The 25,674-nt window shown below is 39.9% G+C and overlaps 1 protein-coding gene across 5 annotated transcripts in view; it reads left to right on the top strand.

The window, feature by feature from the left end:
* FRY (FRY microtubule binding protein) overlaps positions 1-25,674 on the top strand; it is a 349,471-nt gene that overhangs the window by 222,498 nt on the left and 101,299 nt on the right. For all 5 annotated transcript variants that reach the window (XM_047852065.1, XM_047852039.1, XM_047852049.1 and 2 more), the window contains 11 exons: positions 7,749-8,007; positions 9,265-9,447; positions 12,210-12,296; positions 14,483-14,742; positions 15,420-15,609; positions 16,230-16,354; positions 18,320-18,377; positions 19,683-19,774; positions 20,071-20,243; positions 21,556-21,716; positions 22,762-22,872. In XM_047852065.1, coding sequence (XP_047708021.1) covers positions 7,749-8,007; positions 9,265-9,447; positions 12,210-12,296; positions 14,483-14,742; positions 15,420-15,609; positions 16,230-16,354; positions 18,320-18,377; positions 19,683-19,774; positions 20,071-20,243; positions 21,556-21,716; positions 22,762-22,872 — 1,699 coding nt within the window. The remainder of the gene's footprint in view (positions 1-7,748; positions 8,008-9,264; positions 9,448-12,209; positions 12,297-14,482; positions 14,743-15,419; positions 15,610-16,229; positions 16,355-18,319; positions 18,378-19,682; positions 19,775-20,070; positions 20,244-21,555; positions 21,717-22,761; positions 22,873-25,674) is intronic.

Genomic DNA, 25,674 nt, shown 5'->3' on the forward strand with positions numbered 1-25,674 from the left:
CACATGAGTTCAGTGGGCAGGGGGATTACTGGGGACTAAGGAAGTCAGCAAATCAGTTCTGGGAGAAGGTGAAACTTGACACAGAACCCAGAATGATAAAGAGAGTGATGACAGAAAGGCACAGAGGTAGGCCTGGGGAATGGGGAGGTGGGTCTTCCTGGAGAAGAGTTCATTCAGGGTCTGATTCCCGGTCTGAGGCCCACAGACCCCTCAGGAGCCAAAGTGCTTAGCTAATTTTAGTGCTTCAGAAATCTGCCCCAAACCATACATTTATCACCCTCCCAACATTTGTCCATAAGAATGCTCAGTCCAGCTAGAACCTCAAGTGAATTTGCTTTGAGTGAAATTATGTTGATACCTTTAAATAAGCATAATTTCCACATGTTGATCTGAAGCCCTAGTTGACAGTTATGTGCCTTTAAATTAAAAATCAAAAGTGACGTTACTTAAAAGCAATTTAGAATGTGAAATCATCAGGAATGGGGTGCATGAAGGGAGTGGGATGAGAAAGAACACAAGTCCTCCTTGACTTGAAAAAATAAAGAAAAAGGAATATAAAAGTCAATGATTAAAAGGCATAGAAATAAGACTGGAGTGGTAAATTTTTAGATAATCTTTACTGTTAGCTGAGGAATTTGGACCAATGCAGTTTTAAGCGAGAATAATATTATAAAAAATATTAGTTTAGTCTGGTTAATCTGATAATGGTGGCACAGAGGAAAGCCCAGAGGAGGATAACAAACACTAACACTGACTGGGGCGCCTGGGTGGCTCGGTCGGGTAGGTGTCCAACTTTGGCTCAGGTCATGATCTCGCAGTGTGTGGGTTCAGGCCCCGCGTCAGGCTCTGTGCGGACAGCTCGGAGCCTGGAGCCTGCTTCAGATTCTGTGTCTCCCTCTCTCTCTCTGCTCCTCCCCCGCTTGTACTGTCTGTCTCTCAAAAATAAATAAAGTTAACGAAAAATAATTTAACAAATACTAACACTGACTGAATTAAAGATGCATTACGCATGACCCCCATTTACCCACATTCACTAGCCCTTGGAGAGCACCCTTCTCATCAATATCAAGTAAAGTAACCCAAGCCCTCATCCCACATGACTACAGACCACCAGTGGCTATCCCACAGCTTCAGAGTATCTCCCCAGAGCACCATGTTCCTGGTTATTGTGGTCATCACGCCCTCTCCTCTGGAGGGCCAATATGGACTCCTATTGTTCGCACCTTGCCATCAGTTAATATCTTTTGTAGCCTACTGTCTTCCAACCATAGACAAAACTACCCCCTTTCCTTCTGCCAGTCACCACTAACACAGGATGGTGCTGGATTGTGAGACTAACTGAAGATCTGTTACTTTGAAAACCACTGTCGCAAGCCCTGGTGCTCATTGGCCAAAGCCATCCACCCTCCTAGCTGGCTTTGGTCACTGCTACCCGTAACCTCTTCTTTCCTGTAATCAGCAGCCTCCACACCACGTGCCCTTCTTTCTTCCATGCCGTGTTTAGGACCTATTTTAGGAAGATTATAACGTTAAAAAAAAAGGTACAGCCTAGGCTTTTGCTGCAGCTTAACAACCAGAATGTGAACAAAGAGCACATTCGTTGGAAGCAGGGAAGCAGTGGAAAGGAAGGAAAAATAAGCCTGGATCAAAGAGGGGCTTCCAGTTCTGGGTGAGAAGATCCAAGGAGGAACAAAGGGTAGAATCCCAAAGAATAATAAGCATGGTGGTTTGGGGATAAGGGAAGCTGAGGGATAAGAGACTCAAATCCTGTTAATATCTGAGTATCCCACGATGATGGCAAAGACCGAGGGTAAAGAAAAGCTCTGAAGCAGGCGCCAGGTGCCAAGGTTACCCCGAAAGGTATGTGAGCAGCCGGTCGGTATGCCAGGGACAGCAATGGAGGACGTGAGTGAGTAGGAGTCAAGTGTTCACACAGAGGAGGGGTTGCCGAGCGGAAGGGCTGGATGTGGCAGTGAGAAATCAGGGGACAGAGGACCGCTTGTCATGGCCTGTTAGCCAGAGACAAGAGACCACCATCTGAGAGATTTGGAGGAAGTACCAAAAAAATGGGAACGAAATGGAATCACAGGAAAACCCTGGATTTTGCAATCCTGCTTCTGCAATTTTACTAACCATGTGATCTAGACAAATTATGTAACCCCTCGGCCTTTTTGCCTTGGATGAAGCTGGAATAATACCGCCTATCTCATAAGGCTGTTGAGAAGGCTAAATGTCATAGACGAGCGCTTTGGTGCACCCAAGGGAAAATGTGTCAGCAGGGAAAAGGCAGTTTTCAGTTCGACTGAAGCAGAAGGAAAGTTCACTGGTGTCAGTGAAGTTCTAATTGCTGAAGATTACACGCGCTAAGGCCTTTGGAATACAAAGTTTTTGAAATGTCATGCAGCGTTCAGATACACTCTCTGAATCTATTTTGCCGTGACTCTGTGGGGTGGACTCTTACCTCTGGAATCACTCTGATCACTGAATCCAGGGACGCCTGAATTCTGCTGACCATGGTGCCAGGCATGCCAGAAGGGAATTCTCTTAGACATGGTTGGAATGTCAGTGCTATTTATGGTGCGTCGTGTTTATTATTACGTACATTCTTACAAAGCCCAAAGCAATGGGTACTGTTTTTATGAGGGGAAAGAGCAAATAAACATTCTTGAGAGTTCAAGTCTTAGAAATCAGGAAAATGACTGGACTTATATGGGAAGCCTGTGAAGAGACCTTTTTCATAAACTTTAAAAGAAGCTGGAGGCTATTCTCCTCAAGGGAAGGATAACTTGAAGTGCTCGACCTACACACCGGGTCCTGTTAACCTATGAGCAAATGAGCCCCTTCAGACCTCCTTGAGAGAGGGTCAAGGGACAAAATGAAGAAATTCAATAGCAATAAATGTGGGTTTCACGTCTATAGTTACTTTATTCCCCCATCGTCAATCGCATTGGGACTGAGTTGACTCTTGAGACAATATACAGTCTAGTCAGAGAGGTATGGGACCTTTTAATTCAGATGCTTCGTGGTCGCATCCATGGTACGTTGTACTGGAGAAAAACTTGCTTTTCTTTAAAACTAGCAAAATAAGACCAACATTCCTGCCAGTTCCCTGTTCGCCCCTTGACCCGCCCAAGCTCAGTTCCCTGAATAAGGAGTTTCAAGGATATGTCCCACGTGACTGTCCCCAGAGCCCCTTGCCAGCATTTCAGGTAATGACTACATTACCACAGACACTCTAATTTCAGACTAACAATAGTATGTTTAGCAGGACAATGGTGTATGGAATGAACTGGCAAACCCCTTTCCCCAAGCTACTACATTTCTGATTTTATGTGTATCCCTCAGCCCACTTATAATGGCTGTGTGAAGAATCTTTCCAGTTGGGCTCCATGGAAGCCACGCTGGCTGTCCTGACATCATGATAAGATCCCTGGGGAGAATTTCCTTCCTGCGCTCACAAAGACTGCCCTTCCCAGCTGTCTGGGTACCCCTGGGATTCTCCACATAGCAGGGGAACTTACTTGTGTCCTTGGCCATGGGCATCATTTTTCTCTTAACTGTTCTCCCAGATGTTTCCTGCTCTGTCCCTTGACCACAGGAAGGACCTTTTCCCCAATGGCATACAGGCTTCTCTCCTCTGTCACTTCCCACAGCATGGCTTATGCATTAAGGGGTTGCTGTTCATGGTCTACCTTTCCCTTCGAATAATTTGTCATAAGGTTGTTAGAATCAAATAATGCATATAAATCACTTCACATAGTGCCTAGAACACAGTAAACTCTCAGCAAATGTGAGTTATTATTTTTAGGCATTTTTGCATTTGCATAAAATATTATGCCATGATGTACAATGCATTTTCAGACACATTGTGTTAAGGAAAGCTGGGCACATATTTAGTCCTATTTTCAGAGAAAGAGATTTGGACTTCAGAAGAGTAAAATCCGTTGCCCGATGTACAGAATTTTCCTAAAGCCGAATGGCAGTGACACATGTCATTGGTTTGATGCAAAATGACAGATAAACACTTTTTATGCAGTGTTTCCTTATAACCTGTGGAGATTGATGAGGTAATGTGTACACAGTTTCACAATCTTCTGTGGTACTTGAAAAATATTTATCATATACCATTTTTTTATTCACCTTTCAGTATGTGTCTGTATAGTGCATACTATACAGTATGCCACTATATAGTGGCTAGTTGTTTTGAGTATCTGAGAACTATTGTCTCAATTGCATGTATTGCCTCAATAAACCACTTAATCTTATTTCTTTAATTTTAATTTCTTTTCATTGAGATGCAATTCGGAGCACCGTAAATAGTTGCAGGTTCATTGTTTAACACCTGCAGAGAGGAAATTCCAGCCACTTCTGGCAATTATTACAAAGGCTAACCACCCACCTGTCGGCAAATTCCTACTTTTGGAAACCATGGTTTCCTGGGCATCGCTTTAAAACCATCCTTCCAGGGCACCTGGATGGCTCAGTGGGTTAAGCATCCGACTTTGACTCAGGTCATGAGCTCATGGTTTTTGAGTCCAAGCCTTGCGTCAGGCTGTGCACTGACAGCGTGGAGCCTGCTTTGGATCCTCTGTCTCCCTCCCATTCTCTCTGCCCCTCTTGCACTCTCTTTCAAAAATAAACATTTTTAAAAAATAAATAATAAATAAAACCATCTTTCCCTCTGCTGCCCTTGACGTTATAGGGCAGCAGGTTCCTCACCTTTTCCTAATAACCTTTTGTTTTTCCTGTCATAGTTTAGAAGGGGCTGTTTCTCCTAATGGATCTTTTTCTTCTGGATATAGTCTGTGAACTTGGAATCACTCCCTTTTCATTCGTGTACCTCTAACACAACAAGGTTATTCAAAAGTACTAAGCTGACCCCATGTGAAGCTGAGCTCACCTTTATGAAAGTGTTTTCCATTAAAAGTCATTTATCTGGTCTGACCAACCAAGAAGGTGGCCTTGCTCAGGTTCTGATTTTTCCCCTTTTAAGCCACACCCTTACTTATTCAATAACGGTCTGTGGGAGCAGCCCATGCCCTCGTGATCACACGGCTCAGCCCCTCTGGATCACTGAAAGTGGGGCCTCCAGGTCCTCTGCACTGGCACGTTACCATCAGTTAATGTTTACTGAGTGCCTGTTTTTCCCATCCTAAAGGTGGCTTGTCATTTGCAGAAGCTTAATCTTTCAAACATTCAGGACCATAGATAGTGTAAATACAATAAATAAGAATCATGAACTTAAGAAGGGAAGATGACTTCAATTGTTGTTTTATAAACTAATGTTTTTTTAAACCATGGGCTGCAGAATGACTCAGGGGTGCTTATAGAGTAATGTTTCTTCCCATATGAGGGGGGCCTCAGGCCCTTAACCCCAGCTTTAACTCAGATATTATGTGTTACAGATTACACTTAATAAGCTGCTGATTAAAATACAAAGAAAGTTTGTAAGTTCTTTCTTTGTTTTACAAAGTTTGTAAGTTTGGCCAGTCCTCAACTGGAAGCTCAGGGTAAGGGCATCTTCGTTTTCTTTCAGTCACTGTGACCTCCTTAAGAACTGTAGACTGAGTGGGGCAAGTCTAACCAGAAGAAATAGCTAGATCTTCCTTTCCAGCGTCTTTGTAGAACGTCACTTGCTTTTGGAACAGGAAATACATTTTCCCTGACTTGGTATATATCTGCTCATTAACAAGCTTTTGCTTGTCAAATTAGACCAATTTGTATTGGTCAAATTTGGTTTATATTGTCAAATTTGGACCAAGTAGTGTCCTTTATGCTTTAGAGAATATGAAAGGTGTTTGCTTATCGAATTTTTGAAACCATGTTTATTCAAAAATATAGAACTGTACCAGAGTTGGTTTTTTTTGCAGAAAACCGGATTAAGGGTTAGATGTGCTAGATTGGAATCCTGGACTTTGAGGAAGTTCCTTAACCACTCTGGGTCCCAATGTTTCCTCCCTTTCATTGAGGAGAATATCGATCATTTGGGGGCGCTCTCAGTGACTTAGCCATTTTCTTCTCCCACACTAAATGCCTCCAGGCTGCTGAGTCCTTAGAAATATGATCCCCTCAGTGTCTTTGATCTCTCTGTCTTCCTTCCTTACCACTCCTCTGCCTTGGGTCAGGCCCCCACCGCTTGTTGCCTAAGTCACAGCAGTGACCTCCTAGCTGGTCTCTGTCCTGCCTCTGGTTGCTTCTCTAAGCCTTCTCCTCCGTATATCTGCCTATTGTTTTTTTCCAGATGTGAATCTAATCATGTTATATCACCTATAACTTTCAAGATACAGGTTTTTTTTTCCTAATAATAATAGCTAACAGTTACTGAGTGCCTACCACACCCTCCTTGTGGTGCCATATGCCATACATGGGTCATCGTAATGAACCTCACAACAAATTCATGAAATACGAGTATAGTTATTGTCCCTGTTTTCCAAATGAGGCTCTGAGGCTTAGGGAGATTGAGTAACTAGCACAAGGTCACATAGCTAGTAACTGACAGAGGCAAGACACTGATCCAGGCTTTCTGATTCCAGAGCACACACACCTCACCCCTTCCCTGCTGTATTGCCTCCCTGCATGGCCCACAGACCCTTTGCCAAGCTGTCTCTGCTTCCTCTCCAACACCATCTCACCCCTGGCTCCTACAAGCACCCTACCCAATTGGCACAACCATACTGACCTCGATATCCTAAGGGCTGTTACGCCTGCATCTCAGGAGAGTCTCAAAAATATTTGTGTCTTAAATAAATGAATAGAAGAATCTATACAACATTACATTAACTCATGGTTAATACAATGTCAAGATTCAGTATCATTATGATACTCTAGGTTAAACCACCAATACCCTGACATTCTCCAGTTGACTTGGGTTTTCTCAACCTTGACATTGTCAGCATTTTGGTCTAGATAATTCGTTGTTGTAGGGAGTTGGCCCATGCATGTTTGGCCAGATCACTAGCTTCTAACTACTAGAGAACTTCTGGTAGCACTCTCTGAGTTGTGACAGTCAATAATGTCTCCAGACATTACCGCATCTCCCTTGGTGGGGCAAAATTGTGGACCATTGATCTCACCCTTAGTTGATCATTTTCACTGAACTTCCAGATGAGTCCCTTAGCTTCTCTGGTGCTCAGTTGTTTTATCCTTAAAAGTGACAGGGTTTGATACTAATTTCTTCTATAGACAATAATGTATTAAAAAGTTATTCAGATACACCTAAATGCCATGTAATATTTTAGATTTCATCCTGAAACAGAAAAAAAAGGACATTAGTGGAAAACTGGTGACAGCTGAATAAAATCTGTAGTTTAGTTAATAGCACTGCACCTATTCCTTAGCTTTGATAAAGGTACCGTGGTCATATAAGGTGTCCACATTACGGGAGCCGAATGAAGAGTATATGGAAGAGTGAACCATTTTTTTTTTAATGTTTATTTATTTTTTAAGAGACGGAGAGACAGAGTGTGAAGGGGGTAGGGGCAGAGAGAGGGAGGGAGATGTAGAATCCAAAGCAGGCTCCAGGCTCCGAGCTGTCAGCACAGAGCCTGATGTGGGGCTCGAACCCATCAGCTGTGAGATCATGACCTGAGCTGAAGTCGGATGCTTAACCGACTGAGCCACCCAGGGGCCCTGGGGGGGACCCATTTTTGAGACACAAGGAAAAACAGAGGCCTGTATTTGTTCAATCACAGATCTAGAAGAAAAGTTAATAATCTAAATCCCTTTATTTTTTTTGACTCATTTTGCAGGCTGTCTATTCATATGGACGATGAACTGCGACACATTGCACAAAACTCTCTTCAGGGTTTACTTGTTGACTTCTCAGACTGGAGAGAAGATGTACTGTTTGGCTTTACCAACTTCCTACTCCGGGAAGTAAATGACATGCACCACACGCTCCTTGATTCGTCCCTGAAGTTACTGCTCCAGCTGCTCACGCAGTGGAAACTGGTCACACAAACTCAAGGAAAAGTCTACGAACAAGCCGGCAAGATCAGAAATTCAGAGGTAATCTTCACACTCCTCCCACCACTTTATATTCCCTAATACAGTACACATGTAAACGCGTCACAGCTCGGAGAAACTTCGGCGTTCTTTCTTCCAGCCACCTAGGAACTTTCTGCCCTGTGGTGGCCCTTAATTTTTCCATCCGTGTAAACTGTGACCGGGAAACTCAGGGCTGATACGTTATCAGGTTAGAGTTGTTAACATTCACAAAACCATTAAGGGAGTAGAAATCGCTCTTTTCCAAGAATTATGATTATACATCTGTAAGAGCAAACGGCTATAGACATGGCTACTGAGCCAGCATGGATATGCATATATGAAAGTTAGCTGCCCACTAGTTTTGTTTTGTTTTTCCTAGCCTGCCCCATATCCACAGAGAAGAAAATGCAACCTTGTGGTCTCTTTATTCTTTCACAAATCAGTCCTAAATGGCAAAAATTAATGACAACGTTATCAAGAGCAGGTTGAGGAGAAGTGTTGTCAGGAGAGCAGGGGCAGTGGTGACTTGGCATCGAATGAGCAGAGAGAGGGCCTGGTGAGGGAAGAACACAGCTGCGAGTCTGGGGAAGGCGGAGCCTCAGGGAAGCACAACAGCGCTGAGGGAAGAGCCAGGATCCAGATCCTAGGTCATTCCTCTTTCCTTGTGTGTTGTACACACGGGAGGGAGAGAAACAAGGATTGCATGTGCTCGTCAAAGGGAAAACCTGAAATGGATGTGGAATCTGCCCTGTTGTCTGGCTTGCTTTTGTTTCAGACCCACTTGGTCGTGGTTCGGAAACTTTGAGAACCCATCTCATAAGCACGCAGAAACCTAGATTAGAATCTAACACAAATGCAAGTAAATAAGTGTGATTAGGAAGTAAATGTTTGAAAATGCAATTGAACGGTCTCCAAAAGTCCATAGGGAATCTGGCTAAAAACAAATTAGTCCACTTTGACTGAATTTATGGTATAATTGCCAACAGTATATGAATAGAACCAGTTTTGTTCTTATTAATATTAATTGCCTTTGAAAGTTATTTCTTATCAGAGGTAACAGATGGTTGATGGTATTTCAAAGTAACAATTGATCTAAAGAAAAGAGAGATCTGTGCTGTCATGAATAATAATGAATTTATACTCCTGTCTGATTAGAAGCCACTGTAATTTATTTTAATATTTCAAGGTCACATGTGCCGAAAGATGCGCATGTGAGTACTTTCTTCTTCCTCGATTGTTATTTTTCTGAATATACAATGTGTTCTCATTACATGACAGCTAATTCCAAATGGCTCCAGCCACAGAATTCAGTCGGAGCGAGGTCCCCACTGCAGTGTTCTTCACGCCGTGGAAGGCTTTGCTCTGGTTTTACTCTGCAGTTTCCAGGTGGCCACACGCAAACTGTCCGTTTTAATACTCAAGGAAATTCGAGCTTTATTTGTTGCCCTGGGTCAACCGGAGGTATGGATTATCCTTCTGAATTTTCCAATTCATTTCTTTCTTTTGAAGTTTAGATTAAAACCTGTAAATAATGCATTATTGTTTTCTGTCCTTCCGTTCGCACATGTCAAGAAATAATTTTTGATTCGTCATGGGGTTTTGATTATGAAATAACATTCTTGATCTGTATGAGTTATATATTCTGAGAGCAATAGAAAAAGACCACTCTTGATTCTGTAAGAGGTGGTGCTTGGTTAAGAAGTGAAGAATTTTAAGATTCAGTTATGTATCATTTTTCTTTTTCTTTAAATTTTTTTAAATGTTTATTTTTGAGAGAGAGAGACAGAGCGTGAGTGGGGGAGGGGTGGAGAGAGAGGGAGACACAGAATCCGAAACAGGCTCCCGGCTCTGAGCTGTCAGCACAGAGCCCGATGCAAGACTCGAACCCACGAACCATGAGATCATGACCTGAGCTGACACCGGACGCTTAACTGACTGAGCCACCTAGACACCCCCAGATCATTCTTCCCAATAATGTTCAGCAAACATCAAATTAAGAAGATACTATTACATTTATACTAGAGAATGAACTTGAGAAAATAATGAGTTCCATTTAAAATGATCAAGGCATCAAACAGTGTGGCTAACTGAAATTTGTTTAGTTGCATCAGTAATTGTAGAAAATGCCATCGCAAGAAAGTGTCCCCTGAGATCAGAGAAACGAGCCTATTATTAAGCATTATCGGCCAGCTAACCTCCACGCTTGGTCAGGTGCTCTACATCCTTGTTCTAATGTTAAGGCATGTTGCCTGTGAGCCCAGGTGGCCAATCCCAGTACCTAGGTCGATGGGAGAAGGACCAGTTTTTTGTGCCCCATACTTCTTCGAAAAATGCTGCTTTCCATTTTCCGGGTTTAAATCACTGATCTTGGTTTTATGACCCATGAAATGGCCTTTGTCTTTACCAAATATTTTCAAATCCATCACAGTGCGTTATGTTCACTTTTCTTCAGATAGCTTTGTGATACATTTTAGGACAGCTGTGGTTTCTGGTGAATGAATGTCTAAGACATACTGTAGTTTGGTAAAACTCTGTTAAGTCTCTAACTATGATAGTAATGATAACAATGATTACCATGGATGTGTCTGGCACTGTGTTGTGCTCTACACATAGTATCTCATTTAACTTTCACGATCACCTAAGAATTAGTGTTATTATCCACAGTGTACAGTTACGGAAATTGTGGTTTAGGGAAATTCAGTACCTTACCCAAAATCAATAGTGAGGATGCAACAGAGCCCGAATTGAAACCCCTGAAGCCCCGTGTTCTTTCTAAGTATAGCTGACATACAATTGTTACGTTAGTTTCAGGTATAAAACCCATGCTCTTAACTGCTTTTCCAGGACTGCATTAAAAACATTCCTCATATGTTACTTTCTTGGACCAGCCCCAGCTTTGTATAATTTTTTTATTGAGGTGACATTGACATACAACATTATATTAGTTTCAGGTGTATTTGTTTACATTGTGTAATCATCCCTACAATAAGTAGCGTTAATATGTGTCACCATACAGAGTTAGAGAATTTTTTTCTTGTGATGAGAACTTTTACAATCTGCTGTCTTAGCAACTTTCGAATATGCAGGATGGTATCATCAGCTATGGTCCCCATGCTGTGCACTACACCCCCATAACTTATTATTTTGTAACTGGAAGTTTATACCTTGTGATTCCCTTCGTGCATTTCACCCACCCTGAAACCACCAATCTGTCCAATCTTTGAGCTTGTGCTTTTTTTTTCCAACCACAATTTTTTTTTGAAACCATTCTCATTCATGCATGAATAATGACAACCCGAGGCTTTCCTGAAGGCTTTAAAAAAATTTTTTTTCAACGTTTATTTATTTTTGGGACAGAGAGAGACAGAGCATGAACAGGGGAGGGGCAGAGAGAGAGGGAGACACAGAATCGGAAACAGGCTCCAGGCTCTGAGCCATCAGCCCAGAGCCTGACGCGGGGCTCGAACTCACGGACCGCGAGATCATGACCTGGCTGAAGTCGGACGCTTAACCGACTGTGCCACCCAGGCGCCCCTTTCCTGAAGGCTTTTAAAGTAAATAATTTGATATTTCTGAGCTTCTCTATAATAAAGGATGGCAAACATACACATATCCATATATATACATATGTATATATGCTATTTGTATAGAAGAATTTTCAATAAGATACTCTCTCCTATACCCTGTAGTTTGCTTCTTTTACTAAATAGCTTATACAACATAGATACCGCAGAGTATGTGGTCAGTCTCCATTGCACTTTCTTTGGAACTAAAATTCAATCATAGTCAACAATTTATCAGTTATTTTTGCTGATGAGTGACTTATGGATGTAGCATTTTAGTGGTCCGGCAAAGCATATTCTTGTGGGGCTTTCATTCCTTAAAATTAACAACAACATGAACACTCTGAGGGATGACGTATGGCACGAGTGTTTGTTTAGATCCTTGTGTACACGCATGATTTTTTGAAATTCAAGTATATGTCTTTTCAGTACACTGTGAAGTTAGAGCTCTAATTATCTTCCACTGAAACTTGAAAGACTAAACTCAGACTCACAGGGAATTTAATCTACACATTTCACCATCTTGGCATTCACTTTTCCATCAGAAAACCCTTATCACTATCTTGCAAGCTGTTCTGCTTCGTGTACTGAACAAAGGCAGTGGGGTGGGTGGGAAGGATTCATTTTCCCATGGAGAGTAACTGCCGACCCTTCGTACAGGACGATGACAGGCCTATGATTGATGTCATGGATCAGCTAAGTTCTTCCATTCTCGAAAGTTTCATTCATGTAGCAGTTTCAGATTCGGTAAGTACACATTTGATCCTGATTCCTAACTGTTCTTAAGTACAAGCTCTGGATCTGTCTGGCAAAGAGAGACAAAGAAAAATGCTGTGGCAGAATGCTGGGGTTTTATGTCAGATTAATAAACTGACACAACAGTACTTATGAAAACAAGACAGGCTTTTCAGATACTAGCTGAGGAAACATCCAGATAAATTTCAAACAAAATTTGAGCCTCAGGAATATAGATAATATTTTGCAAACTGCAATTTCAAGAAGAATTGCTCAGGATTCTTTAAGAAAGTTAATTCTCTTTATTTATTATGCTTAACACTGTATGTGACTTATATATGGTGCCTTACAGTTTACAGCATGCTTTAACATTATCTTTTTCAACCCTCATAGGTACTAAACACAAAAATATTTAGGGGCAGCACCATAGTGACACAGAGAGAAGCATCAGGACTGGCACTTGACCCTACTTGGATTCTGACTATAGGACAGCCTTATCTGCTATGCAAATAGATTCTTTCTTTTTCAAGAGCATATTGGCACACTTTAATTTCCTGAAAAAATTTGAAGGGAAATTGAAACTGATATTAACTATCTGATTTTTTTTTTTTTAATCAGCATAGTGCAGTAAGGGGACCTGGATTAATTTCAGCTAAATAGCTGAAAAGAGGCAGTGCAAATCAGGGACCGCTTGCAGAATCCACATTGCTGACGCCTCTTGTATATTATTGTCAAATAGCTATAAACGAATACAAACATTTTTCACAAATAGCTATAAATGAATACAGAGCCTGAAGGTGTTTGTGAGCTTTTCATGGTCTTTTCCCTGAGACTGAGCACAGATCCTTACCTTTAGTGGCCCTGTCCTTGCTTACGGTCATAGTAATGATGATCATTATTCAAACGAGTAAGCCCAGCAGCACAGATTTTCACAGTGATATTGAATAGTCCTTCTTTCCGAAATTCGATGTGTTTTAACATGGAATGGAAGAGTTGAGTTTAATTGTTATATACACATATCTTATTTGTCGGCAGATTATATTTCGTTCATGTGATTTTGTTCTGTCTATCAGAATCAAAATCCTGAGCCAGGGGTAGCTAGAGCAGCCATACCTCACTTAGGAAGACACACAGAAAGGGGAGAAGAAGAATGTGCCTGCCTTGTTCCAGATGTTTCTACATTCCTTAGCTCACATAATTTACCTAAAAGATCAGGTGAGATTAGCATTCTAATTCCCAAGTTATAAATTCATGTCTCCCAGACAGAGACTCTGGGATGCTCAGGACTCTTCCCAGGTCATGAGCTCTGAGTGGGGGTGCTGTTGGAACCTCCTCTCTGACTCTGAAGCTCAAGATGTGCCCCCTTAAAGCCCGCTCACCATTGAGGCTACTGGTGTGGCACCTGACCCGTGGGAACCTGTAGACCCATCAGATAGAACGGGTCATTTTAAATGCCCGACAGTCATAAAGGCAATCTTCTCTCCGGGCACAGCTGCCAGATTATTTGAAATGTGGTCTTCCCCAAACTTTAATATTCTGGACTTAAAAGAGAATGACACATACGAACTTGCACGAGATATGCAGCAAAGAAGTTTTCAAACGTATTGGTTTTTTTGGCTTGATATCATAGGTCAAGAATAAGTAGGTGCCTTACCTCAAAACCATCAGTGAAATGCCCTTCATAAAAGGGACTGCATTCAGCCATCTCCCTAAATCAGAGGGAAGGTATTTTAATCTAAGTAGAGGTAAACAAGATTATGGCATTAAAAGGCCCACACTACCAAGACGGATTAAAAACACGTTTGTGAATCTTAGAAGTTAATAACTTTTAAGAATTTTCAATGGCAAATCCATGATCAAGTTTAACCCAAGCCATATATTTTTCAATAAATATTCGGGGAGCAGTTGGGTGTACTAATGCACAGTGCTATGTGCCATTAAAACTGTTCAAAATATGACCTGTGTCCTTGAGCCCTGCACTTGAACTGCTTTCAGTCTTGCATCAGAAACAGCAGTGGCTACAAATGGGCATCCTATGTGGCAGGAGCAGGAGGGATGTTTCAGATTCAAAGCTTGGCCCGTCGCAGGAGGTAATCAGGAAGAGCACTGTGGACGAAGGGGCATTTAGACCCAGCCGTGGTGGGGATGTGTAATTTGCAGTGCAGCATTGATTCATTGCCTACTTCTTGGACCCACAGGCCACATTACCGCTGACCCACAGTGTGGATCTGCAGTGGTTGGTGGAGTGGAATGCAGTCCTGGTCAATAGCCATTATGATGTGAAGAGCCCTTCCCATGTCTGGATATTCGCTCAGTCTGTCAAAGACCCCTGGGTCCTCTGCCTCTTCAGTTTCCTCCGGCAGGAGAACTTGCCCAAACACTGCCCCACAGCCCTCAGCTACGCCTGGCCTTACGCCTTCACTCGGCTCCAGTCGGTCATGCCTCTGGTTGACCCAAAGTAAGAGAACTGTGTTTTCCTCTTTTGTTTATCATTTTTGCCCTCTTACATTTACATGTTATCTAAAAGATTGGCAAATTATAATCCTCTCTGGTTTCTGCACTTCCTTCCAGAAGTCTTAATATTGAATAAAAGCCAGTCAAAAACTCTTACCTAGCACTAGTTTGTTTGGGTTTTTTTCCTTAATAATCCATATGATTGACTATATAGACTGTCAGAAACTTAGTGGTGAAAACAGTCTTAAAGTTCTATTCAACTTCCCATCCAATAGAGACATTCTCTGTCCAGACAGTTCTTTTTTTTCTTTTTTTAATTTTTTTTTTTTTTCAACGTTTATTTTATTTTTGGGACAGAGAGAGACAGAGTATGAACGGGGGAGGGGCAGAGAGAGAGGGAGACACAGAATCAGAAACAGGCTCCAGGCTCTGAGCCATCAGCCCAGAGCCTGACGCGGGGCTCGAACTCACGGACCGCGAGATCGTGACCTGGCTGAAGTCGGACGCTTAACCGACTGCGCCACCCAGGCGCCCCTGTCCAGACAGTTCTTAACAGCATAGACAATCCTTGACGGGCAGTAGGTCAACTGTGTTTGGGCACTTCCTAGGGTCTTTATTTAACAAGTGATATTTAAAATGCAGAACTTAGTTTCACTCTTGTTTTCAACTCCGTACTTCCAGTAGCCCAATTAATGCCAAGAAAACCAGCACCGCCGGCAGTGGAGATAATTATGTTACCTTGTGGAGAAACTACCTTATTCTTTGTTTTGGAGTTGCAAAACCCAGTATTATGAGCCCGGGACACTTAAGAGCTTCCACTCCAGAAATAATGGCGACCACACCTGATGGTACAGTGAGCTACGATAACAAGGTGACGTGACATGCTTCAGAAGAATTATTCTGTAAGGTTTTTTTTTAGCTTGTTTGTCTAGAGTTCACAGTGCACGTCGCACTGTGCCTGCCATCTGGAGTATATGGGATCAGATTTTCATGCTACACATTTCTAAATTCCATTGAGCGTTGACGTGCATAATTTATTAGTCCTCCCTGACAAGTGGGGAACTGAAGATTAAGAGAAGTTAAGAAACTTGGTTAAGACCATAGAGTGCCCTGAGGTTTATTCATTTATTATGCCCTGAGGTTTGGTTCCTGCCCTGCGTACCACATTTCTCTCACTCCTTGCCCAGTATTCTCCTTGAAACGATGCCTTCATTACATGATCTTGTTAAGAATGGGTTTGTAGATTTAATTTAAAAAAAGGAAGACATAGTAAAAGTATTCTTTAGGATTTGTGTCCCAGGTAAAAAATGCATTCATGGTGCTGTATTAAAATTTATGTCTGTCTTTGGTTTTTTTTCTCTCTGAAATGATGGCAGTGCTTTGGGACGTGGTTTAGTACTTTGAAACTGTTATAATGGAATCATCCTTTGATTAAAGGAAGCATCGGTTATCATGTTACCTTTTTTTTCACTTTTAATCAACTTGTTTCAGGCCATAGGCACCCCATCGGTGGGAGTTCTGTTAAAGCAGTTGGTGCCTTTGATGAGACTAGAGGGCATTGAGATCACAGAGTCCTTAGTTTTAGGATTTGGAAGAACAAATTCCCTTGTTTTCAGGTACGGTAGTCTCAATGAGTTGCTCTAAATTCGTTCCTACTGCTGTTGTCGTAGTTCCTGTTTTTAACTCAAGTTTGAGTCTGCGTGTTGGCATGTGCCTGGGGGGGTTTATAGGCTTTGTGCCATTTCCTTTGTGTCCTCGTGGTTTGACGTGCATGTAGCCAGCGTTTCTCACCGCCGCCTCGCTTTTCCCCTTTCGCCTTTGCGGCTTTGATTTTCCATCTCAGATTTTATCTCGTTTGCAAGATTGGTTTTAGATAGCTGTAAGTGAAGGTAATTCAGTGTCCATCGCCAGAGAGCCAGACTGTTCAGAGGCTTTCATGTCAAAACAATGAGGTCTGCTCATCAGCCATTTATGCAACAGATCTCAAAGGCTAAGCACTGATAGAACTCTTTCAAGGGTATTCTGTTACACTGGTCGATCTTTTCAGAAGGTGCTTTATCTGCCTTAATAGAACCATCATATCTCGGATTCTTGGCTCATTTCACACCTTTAATCAAATAACCGTTCCATCTGAGGCAGCGTCAAAGCCTTTTGAAAGAGTCATCATAAAATATTAGTTCAGGCTGTCTCTGGTGACTTGAGCTAAGCATATAAGCACCAGTAAAATTCCCAAGTTTTTTATGTCAAGAGAAAAGGGAAAGCTCTAAGCATCTGCCAGAGACCCTATTCGAAAACTAAAGATTAATGAGACATTTTAGAGGCAATTGGAAAAAAATCTGTTACGTTGTTCATGTATAGAGTCAGATTTTATTCTCATAAAAAGTAATTGTGAGTTCTGATACTGGAGTGTCAGCTCACCAGTGTTCTTACTACTTACTAGTTAACTAGTTAAGACAAAGAATCACGTAGATATACTACAAGAAGATAAGAAAACAATTCCTGGAATAACCTAACATTCTTTCCCAAAGAACCTAAGAAACTAACATTCTTTCCCAAGGACATATGTTCTCGTACATCTTGCCCTCTCAGTATTCCTAGGGGTGGGTAAGATTGTGCAATTTATTAGCCACATGGGTCCGGAAAACTTAATGTCTCTGGGCCTCAGTTCCCTTACCTGTAAAACTGTTATAATAAATAAAAATGAAGTATATCTATCTAATAAAAAACAAAAAATTGTTATAATTATAAAATCTATCTTACATATTTATTGAGAGGATTAAATGTAAAAATGTACGTAATAAATATTCAGTAAATGGTTGCAGTTGAAGGAGGTCGTTAATATTATTTCCATTTCTTTGATGAAGAAATTCTAGCATCTGTGCTAGAGAAATCTGAAATGGAGTCCAAGTGTTCTGTCTCTCAGCACAGAATGCCGCAAAGTTTACCTTCCTAACTTTGGATTTCCCTGGAGGATGATGTCTAAGAGCACAAATTATCCCACCGGAAGACTGCAGAATATTGCAAGGTGTTCAGGCATCGAACAGACAGACTATACACAAAATACCTAGCCACAGGCTAGCTCTTCTAATTTGTCTGTCTTGACATAGCAGTTCAGAAGTTATTTCCCAAAGAACACAAATAATTAGTTGAGAACTGGAGATCGTGGGGATGGGTGAAAGATGAAAATGTCTTCTGTGAAGGACTCGATTTTATCGTCATCCCCACTGCCTGTAGTAAAGTGCTTTCAATGTAATCACCACTTGTAATACATTGTTTGTTTAACTGTTTAGAGGGGGATTTTCAACATCAGGGTTTCCAGAACAGTAAATCAGAATCAAGTCGACAGACATGCATTGAGCCCAAATTATATACATAACACTGGGATAAAGACCAGTAACACAAAGTACAGGCCAACACCTAGTTCCAGTTCTCCACGTGACTAAGAAACGGAAAGGCCAGGAGGCGGTTGATGTCAGAAGCAAAATGAGAAAAGAACATGGTTTAGGACTAAATGCATGTATTTGGTGATAAACTTGGTGTCGATAATAGTGAATTTCAAATGCCAACCTTTATCTCCATAGAGAGTTGGTGGAAGAACTCCATCCATTAATGAAAGAAGCCCTGGAACGAAGACCAGAGGTAATACTTTTAATTTAAATACTTCATACCTCCGTTCATGTGGTCAACATTATAAATTTAGATCGTACTTAATGGTTTCCCCTAAAAAAAAAAATACAAACACCCAGCCTGCTTTTAATTTTTTTTTTCAACGTTTATTTATTTTTGGGACAGAGAGAGACAGAGCATGAACGGGGGAGGGGCAGAGAGAGAGGGAGACACAGAATCGGAAACAGGCTCCAGGCTCTGAGCCATCAGCCCAGAGCCCGACGCGGGGCTTGAACTCACGGACCGCGAGATCGTGACCTGGCTGAAGTCGGACGCTTAACCGACTGCGCCACCCAGGCGCCCCACCCAGCCTGCTTTTAATAGTGAATCTTAATATTTTAACTTCTGTTATTTTTATTATTGTTCAGTATTTGAATATTTAGCATAATACGGTTCCTCTGTTAAAAGATTCTGTGCTCTAAACTCATGAAGGCAAACAATCTAAATGGTCACGTGCATGTTAAAATACTACATTCTTTTGTAGGAGGTTTGAGTTGATTGAATGTTTTTGTTGGTTTGCTTATTTTTTACGAGGAGTTGAATGGTCAAGAATATTATTTGTTTGATCTGGCATAGGAAGGATTTTCTTCAAAATTATCTTTCCTGAAGTGAACTCTGGAAAGGACAAATTTATACACAGCAGGATAAAAAAAAAAAAAAGAAGAAGAAGATGGAAAAAGAAGCTTCCCATAGAGTAGATAAGATACAAGATGTAGCAAAAATTTTAGCAATGTGACTTAGAATGACCAGAATTGGTGGGATTCTTCGTGTCCACTAGCCCTTTCTTGTTTCCATGCCTCTGTCTTTCCATAGATGCCAGAAGCATCTAGGAACTGAGGCTGGTTAGTTCTCAACGTTGCCACCTTATAGATATTTACTGACCCACTTAGGATCTGTTTCTTTTATAGCCTATAATAGCAAGATTTTCTCTAAGGATCTGGAAGAAAGAAAAACACCCTTGTCTTTTGTGTTTAGAAAATTGAAAACCCAGGGGCACCTGGGTGGCTCAGTCAGTTAAGCATCTGACTTCGACTCAGGTCATGATTTCAGTTTGTGGGTTCAAGCCCACATCGGGGTCTGTGCCAACAGCTCAGAGCCTGGAGCCTGCTTTGGATACTGTGTCTGCCTCTCTCTCTGCGCCTCCCCAGCTTGTACCCTCTTTCTCTCTCAAAAATATGAAAAGTCATGTCTATATTATGCCTTTCTTTAATACAGTTTCTCAAAGCAAAGTTATTGTTTTGCCTACGTTCATAAATGGTATTACCTTTTTCTACACAGAACAAAAAACGCCGCGAACGGCGGGATTTGTTAAGGCTACAACTACTTCGAATTTTCGAGCTTCTGGCTGATGCTGGTGTCATAAGTGACAGGTAAAGTGAAGATTCTAATGAGTTGATCTCTCCTCACCAAACTGGTCTTTTTGTCTTTTTTTTCTTTCTGTCTTTCTTTCTTTTGTTTTTTTTAATATGTTACCTTTAACTTTTACTCAGAAACGTCCAAAAAAGCGTATTGTTGTTTCTGTGCATATTCGATTTATACTGCCCGTAGGTCAAGAACAAATTTAGTGTGTGAGTTCTGACAGTGAATCTTATTTTCCATGAAGCATGTACTACTTTGATGTAAAGACCAGTCATCTAAAAGCTTTATTTCTTTTTTATTATTCCAGCACAAATGGAGCCTTGGAACGGGATACGTTAGCCCTTGGAGCTTTGTTCTTAGAATATGTGGACCTGACCCGCATGCTTCTAGAAGCCGAAAATGATAAAGAAGTTGAAATTCTTAAAGATATCCGGGCACATTTTAGTGCAATGGTCGCCAACTTGATTCAGTGTGTTCCAGGTACAGGGATGCATCACTGCGGATTTCCTTTCATGCCTGACAGACCGTTTGTGTTTCTCATTACTGGGCTTTTCCTCTTTAATCCTACTGGCCTGTGTGAAGGTCTTAGATGGGATCGTTCATTTACTTTGAAATACTTGGAAATACACACAAGAACAGATTGTGGTAATTCAGCACAGAGTTGGAAAGGGAACAATAGGAATGAAATTTGGCTTTGTTCTTGTCATTATTTCTATTCTTTGTTTTGGTTCCCATCTAAAAATGAATCTATGTAATTCATAGGAAGGAAATAATTCAGGGGGAGCATTCACAAGGGCTTCATTTCTTCTTCTTATTGTGCTAACCTGTGAACATGTGATCCGTCTCCACAGTATGCCTTCTCTTCACTCTCCGATCAACACATTCTATACAGCTAATAAATTAGATTATTGAGAGGTTTTTGCACAGAACAAACTGCGGGTATGGGTATGAAAACTTTTCATCTAATAAAAGCATGGAGAATAAAGATAGCTGGCCAGTTTGGTGTAAAAATTAATTGCTGTAATTAAAAGTTGTGACATATGGAGCGCCTGGGTGGCTCAGTCGGTTAAGCGACTGACTTTCGATTTTGGCTCGGGTCATGATCTCATGGTTTGTGAGTTTGAGCCCCACATTGGGCTCTTCTCTGACAGTGCAGAGTCTGCTTGGGATTCTCTCTCTCCCTTTCTCTCTGCCCCTCCCCTGCTTGCATGCTCTCTCTCTCTCTCTCTCTCTCTCAAAATGAATAAACTTAAAAAAAAAGTTTTGACATAATTACAAAAAGCCACAACTCAACTGTTTCTACCTTTTCATTGTTTTGAGATTGTAAAACCTTTTTCTTGCCAATGTTCCTCATCTTAGATGACCCTAAATTAAGATTTCAGTTTACTTCTTCAGTTAAAATATGTTTGTTTAAAATAGACAGTGTATACATTGTATTTCACAGGCAGCAGCAGTTGAGAGGATGTTTGATATGTAATCAGTAACTGAGTGGAAGGGGTTGCAGTTTTGCTAGACATTGATTAGAAAGCAGGGTCTGTGAGTCCACTTTTTTCCTCTGCTTCCCGCTCTGGACAAGGTGCCATTGACTGCAGCATGAGGAACAGGAAGACCACACATGTAGAGAGAAAATGAGGCTTGACTTCTTAAATCCATGTTTCATTATAGAAGACTCGAGTTAGGAAATGAAATTACTGCTTTCCTCAGAACATAGGAATCATGTATAATAGTGACATAAAGTATATTCACTATACTTTTCAGTCAAGCCAACGCCTAACTCTGTTTTTCTCTCCAGTTCACCACCGAAGATTTCTGTTCCCCCAGCAAAGCCTGAGGCATCATCTTTTCATCTTGTTTAGCCAGTGGGCAGGACCCTTCAGCATTATGTTCACCCCTCTCGACCGCTACAGTGATAGAAATCATCAAATTACACGATACCAGTATTGCGCATTAAAGGTAGGGCACCTTTGTCTCAGTGGATGACTTACGTTGGCCCAATGGTCTCTTTCCCTGTAGATAGATGGCTGTGTATAAATATGTAAATACTCCAGTTGGTTTCCCAACCGGGTTGAGGTTTGGGTTTCAAAATACAAAACTTGTCCCAGCTCTTACTTTTATCTAGTGTATGAAAACCATACAGATTTGCTTATTTACCCTGTTAGTAGCTGCCTTGTCCATTAACATACAACCTAAAAAAGATATATATGTTACCTCAAGTTCAGGACCAACCAAGAGCCACATTCCCTTTTTAGTCTTCCATTTTAAAACACTTCCAAAAATAAATATCCACACTACTAACTGTTCCAAAACTTCAGAAGCATGATTCCTTGCAGCCTAATTACCTTTAGAAAACTATTTCAATTCTGTCATATATATGGAAGTTTGATGACGTGCCAGTTGACTTTTGCCTCAATGGAGCTAGCTGATTTAAACCATGGCCCTCATAGTCATTTGGACTTGGTAATTACAAAGTTAATCATTCTTACATTCCCTTGCTTCCTCTCCTCCTCAGAGTAGCTAAATTTATATTCTTAATTTTTTTCCTTTGATTAAGAATCATGTTATTTATTTCCACATTTTTCATAGTTTGTCAATTTAGTACATTGGTTAAATATTTGTCATCAAAGCAAAATTTGAAAAGCTGTATTTACCTTATAAGCAGAATTTATTCACTTGAAATCATGGAAGGTAAGTATAAATACTGTGAAATGGCCATTTTGTTTTGAGTATCTTACTCTTTTGTCGTAAAGATTTGTTTAATCATAAAATTATATGTCCGTGGAGTTAAATTTATGGCTTTTAATTCTTATTTAAAAATCCAAAATTGGGAATCTGGTCCTTCTTATTGAATCTAGTAAGGAATACTTTAAAATATGATGGTAAAAACTGCTTTAAAAGACCCTCATCACCTATAAATCTGGTAGTTACATTTTGTGAAGTCGCTTGCATGTTATTAGATCATTCCAAGTTTCATTCACACATTTGGTTGTTTTGTTATCAGGCAATGTCAGCAGTGTTGTGTTGTGGCCCTGTGTTTGACAATGTGGGCCTTTCCCCCGATGGCTACCTATATAAGTGGCTTGACAACATTCTGGCTTGTCAAGATTTACGAGTAAGTATTAGCCAAAAATACATTGCTTTTAAATGTCTTGGGTGTTCTACCTGATCAGGTTACTAGAGTGTAGAAGCATTGTTCACAGCACAATCTCTGCATGTATCAGCCACAGAAGTATAGGTTTTTGTGTTATTCGTATTACACTATGATGCATCAGAATTAAAAAAAAAAAAAAGTATTCACCAAAGTTGACTATAAACTGGGCCCTAAAACAAGTTTCTGTGAAGTTCATAGTATTGAAATGACACAGACTATTTCTCTAATCACAGTGATAATAAGCTAGTAATCAATAATAAAAATATAATTAAAAAACACCCTTCCAGGTAACTAGTGAGTCAAAGAACAAATTACAATAGAAACTAAAAAATACCTTTAACTGAAGAATAACAAAAATAATATATACTAAACTTGTGGGCTGTAAATAAAGCTGTGCTTAGAATGAAATGTATAGCCTTAAGTATATATTTGAGAAAGAAAAAAAAGGCTGATAACCAATGACCTAAGCATCCATCTCAAGACGTTATAAGAAGAATAGCATATTAAACTGAAAACAAGTACAATGAAGGGAATAATAGAGATGAAAGCACAAATTAATCAAAGAGAAAAAATAGAAATGATAATTTAGCCAAAAGTTGAATTTATTATGACTACTAAAATTAATTCCTGGCAAGTCTGATCAAGAAAGAGAGAAGGCACATGTCTCACTAACATCAGAAATATTAAGGGGACATCCCTACAAATGGTCGATGTTGAAAATAAAGGAGAATATATGAACGTTTTGTGCCAATAAACCTGAAAATTTAAATAAAATAGACAAATTCCCCAAAAAAAAACAACCCTAGAAGAAAAGAAAAATCTGAATAGTCATTTAAGTAATAAACATGAGCAAGAAATTCTGGTAGCATCTCTCAACAAGCAGACCGAAACACACCTAAGATCTAACTTCCTTTGATTTTGTTCTGGTTTCTTTTTAATATTTTTATTTTTATTTTTTATTTTATTTTATTAATTATTTTTCTTCCTCAAAAATGAAAAGATGAAGAAATTCAGCCTAAAAGTAAGAACAGGAAGAAATGATGGCCAGGGATTTAATCAACACAGATAAAATTAAGATGTCTGAACTAGAATTTAAAACCACAATTATAAGAATACTAGCTGGGGTTGAAAAAAAGCATAGAAGACACCAGAGAATCCCTTTCTGTGGAGATAGAAGAATTAAAATGTAATCAGGCCGAAATTAAAAATGCTACAACCAACATACAATCTCGAATGGATGCCATGATGGTTAGGATGGATGAAGCAGAGCAGCGAATCAATGATATAGAATTTATAGGTAATAAAGAAATTTTATCTGTAATTCAAAGTCTTCTCACGAGGAAAACTTTGGATAGCTTTACTGATGAATTTAACATTTAAGGAGCAAATTGCATTGATTATAAACAAAATCCTTAGAAAACAGCTCAAGAGGAAATATTTTATGAGACAAGCATAACCTTGATACTAAAACCTGCCAGGGATTTAACAGGATAAAAAAAATTAAGAGGCAATTTTATTCAAGAGTACAGATACAAAAATGTAAACAAAATATAAGAAAATCAAATTTAGTGATATATAAAAAGATGATTCATCATGATCAAATTGGCATTTTTTAAGAACTGCAAGATTGGTTCAATATTCAAATATCCGTCAACTCCTTAGTATGTTAATTATATTAATAGAGTCTCAAGAAGGAAATACACAAACATCTCAATAGAAGCAGAAAAAGCATTTAATCAATGCTTGATAGGAGAGAAACTCCTATCAAAATTAAGAATAAAAAAGAACATTCTTAGTTTGATAAAGGGTGTTTGAGAAAAAAAACCTATAATAAAAATCATACCGTATAGTGAATATTGAAAGTATTCTCTGAGATTAGAATGCTCACCTTCACCACTTCTATCAACATTATACTAAAGATCCTAGTCAGTGCACTGGGAAAGAAAAAATAAGACATCAGAAATGAAAAGAAGAAATTAGATTATAGATATAAATGTGAAAGCTGAAAGACTGACATTTCTAGAAAATACAGGAGGATATCTTAATCCCTGGGGCCAGGGCCAGATTTCTTACACAGGATGCCAAAATTACTGATTGTAACAAAAGACCAATTAATAACTTCACCAAAGACATCATTAAGAGTGTGAACAGGCTAGCCACAGAGTGAAAGATGTTTGCACCATAAAACCAACACTTCTTATCTAGAGTATATTAAGGACCCCTACAGATAATTAGATAAAGACATTCATAGAAAAATAAGCAAGTGACTTAAAAAAAGAAATTTACAAAAGAGGTTATTTGGCCAATAAACATAAGAAAAGTTTCTCAAGCTCATTAGTAATTAGAGAGATGCAAACTAGCCACAGGAGATGCTACCTCAAATCCACCAGAATGGTGAAAACTAAAAAGACTGACAATGTTGATGGGGAAATAGAAAAACAGGAACTCTCACACAATGCTACAGAGAGTGGAAATCCACATAACCACCTCGGAAACCTGATTGTCATTATATACTAAAGTTGAACATAGTACGCCCTAAAACCCAGCAGTTTTACTCAAATATATATTTTATAAAATAAGTTTCCAGTGCGTGCAACATATGACATGTACAAAATTGTTCAAAGCAGTATTATGAAGGCAAAAGCTGGAAACAACCCAGATGTCTGTCAATATAGAATGAATACATTGTGAAATAAAGATATACTAGAATGTAACAGTGAAAATGAGTGAATATAGATGCTTCTCAAACATGAGTTGTGTTCA

This window comes from Prionailurus viverrinus, chromosome A1, assembly GCF_022837055.1.
Source record: "Prionailurus viverrinus isolate Anna chromosome A1, UM_Priviv_1.0, whole genome shotgun sequence".
NCBI classification, from domain to species: Eukaryota; Metazoa; Chordata; class Mammalia; order Carnivora; family Felidae; genus Prionailurus; species Prionailurus viverrinus.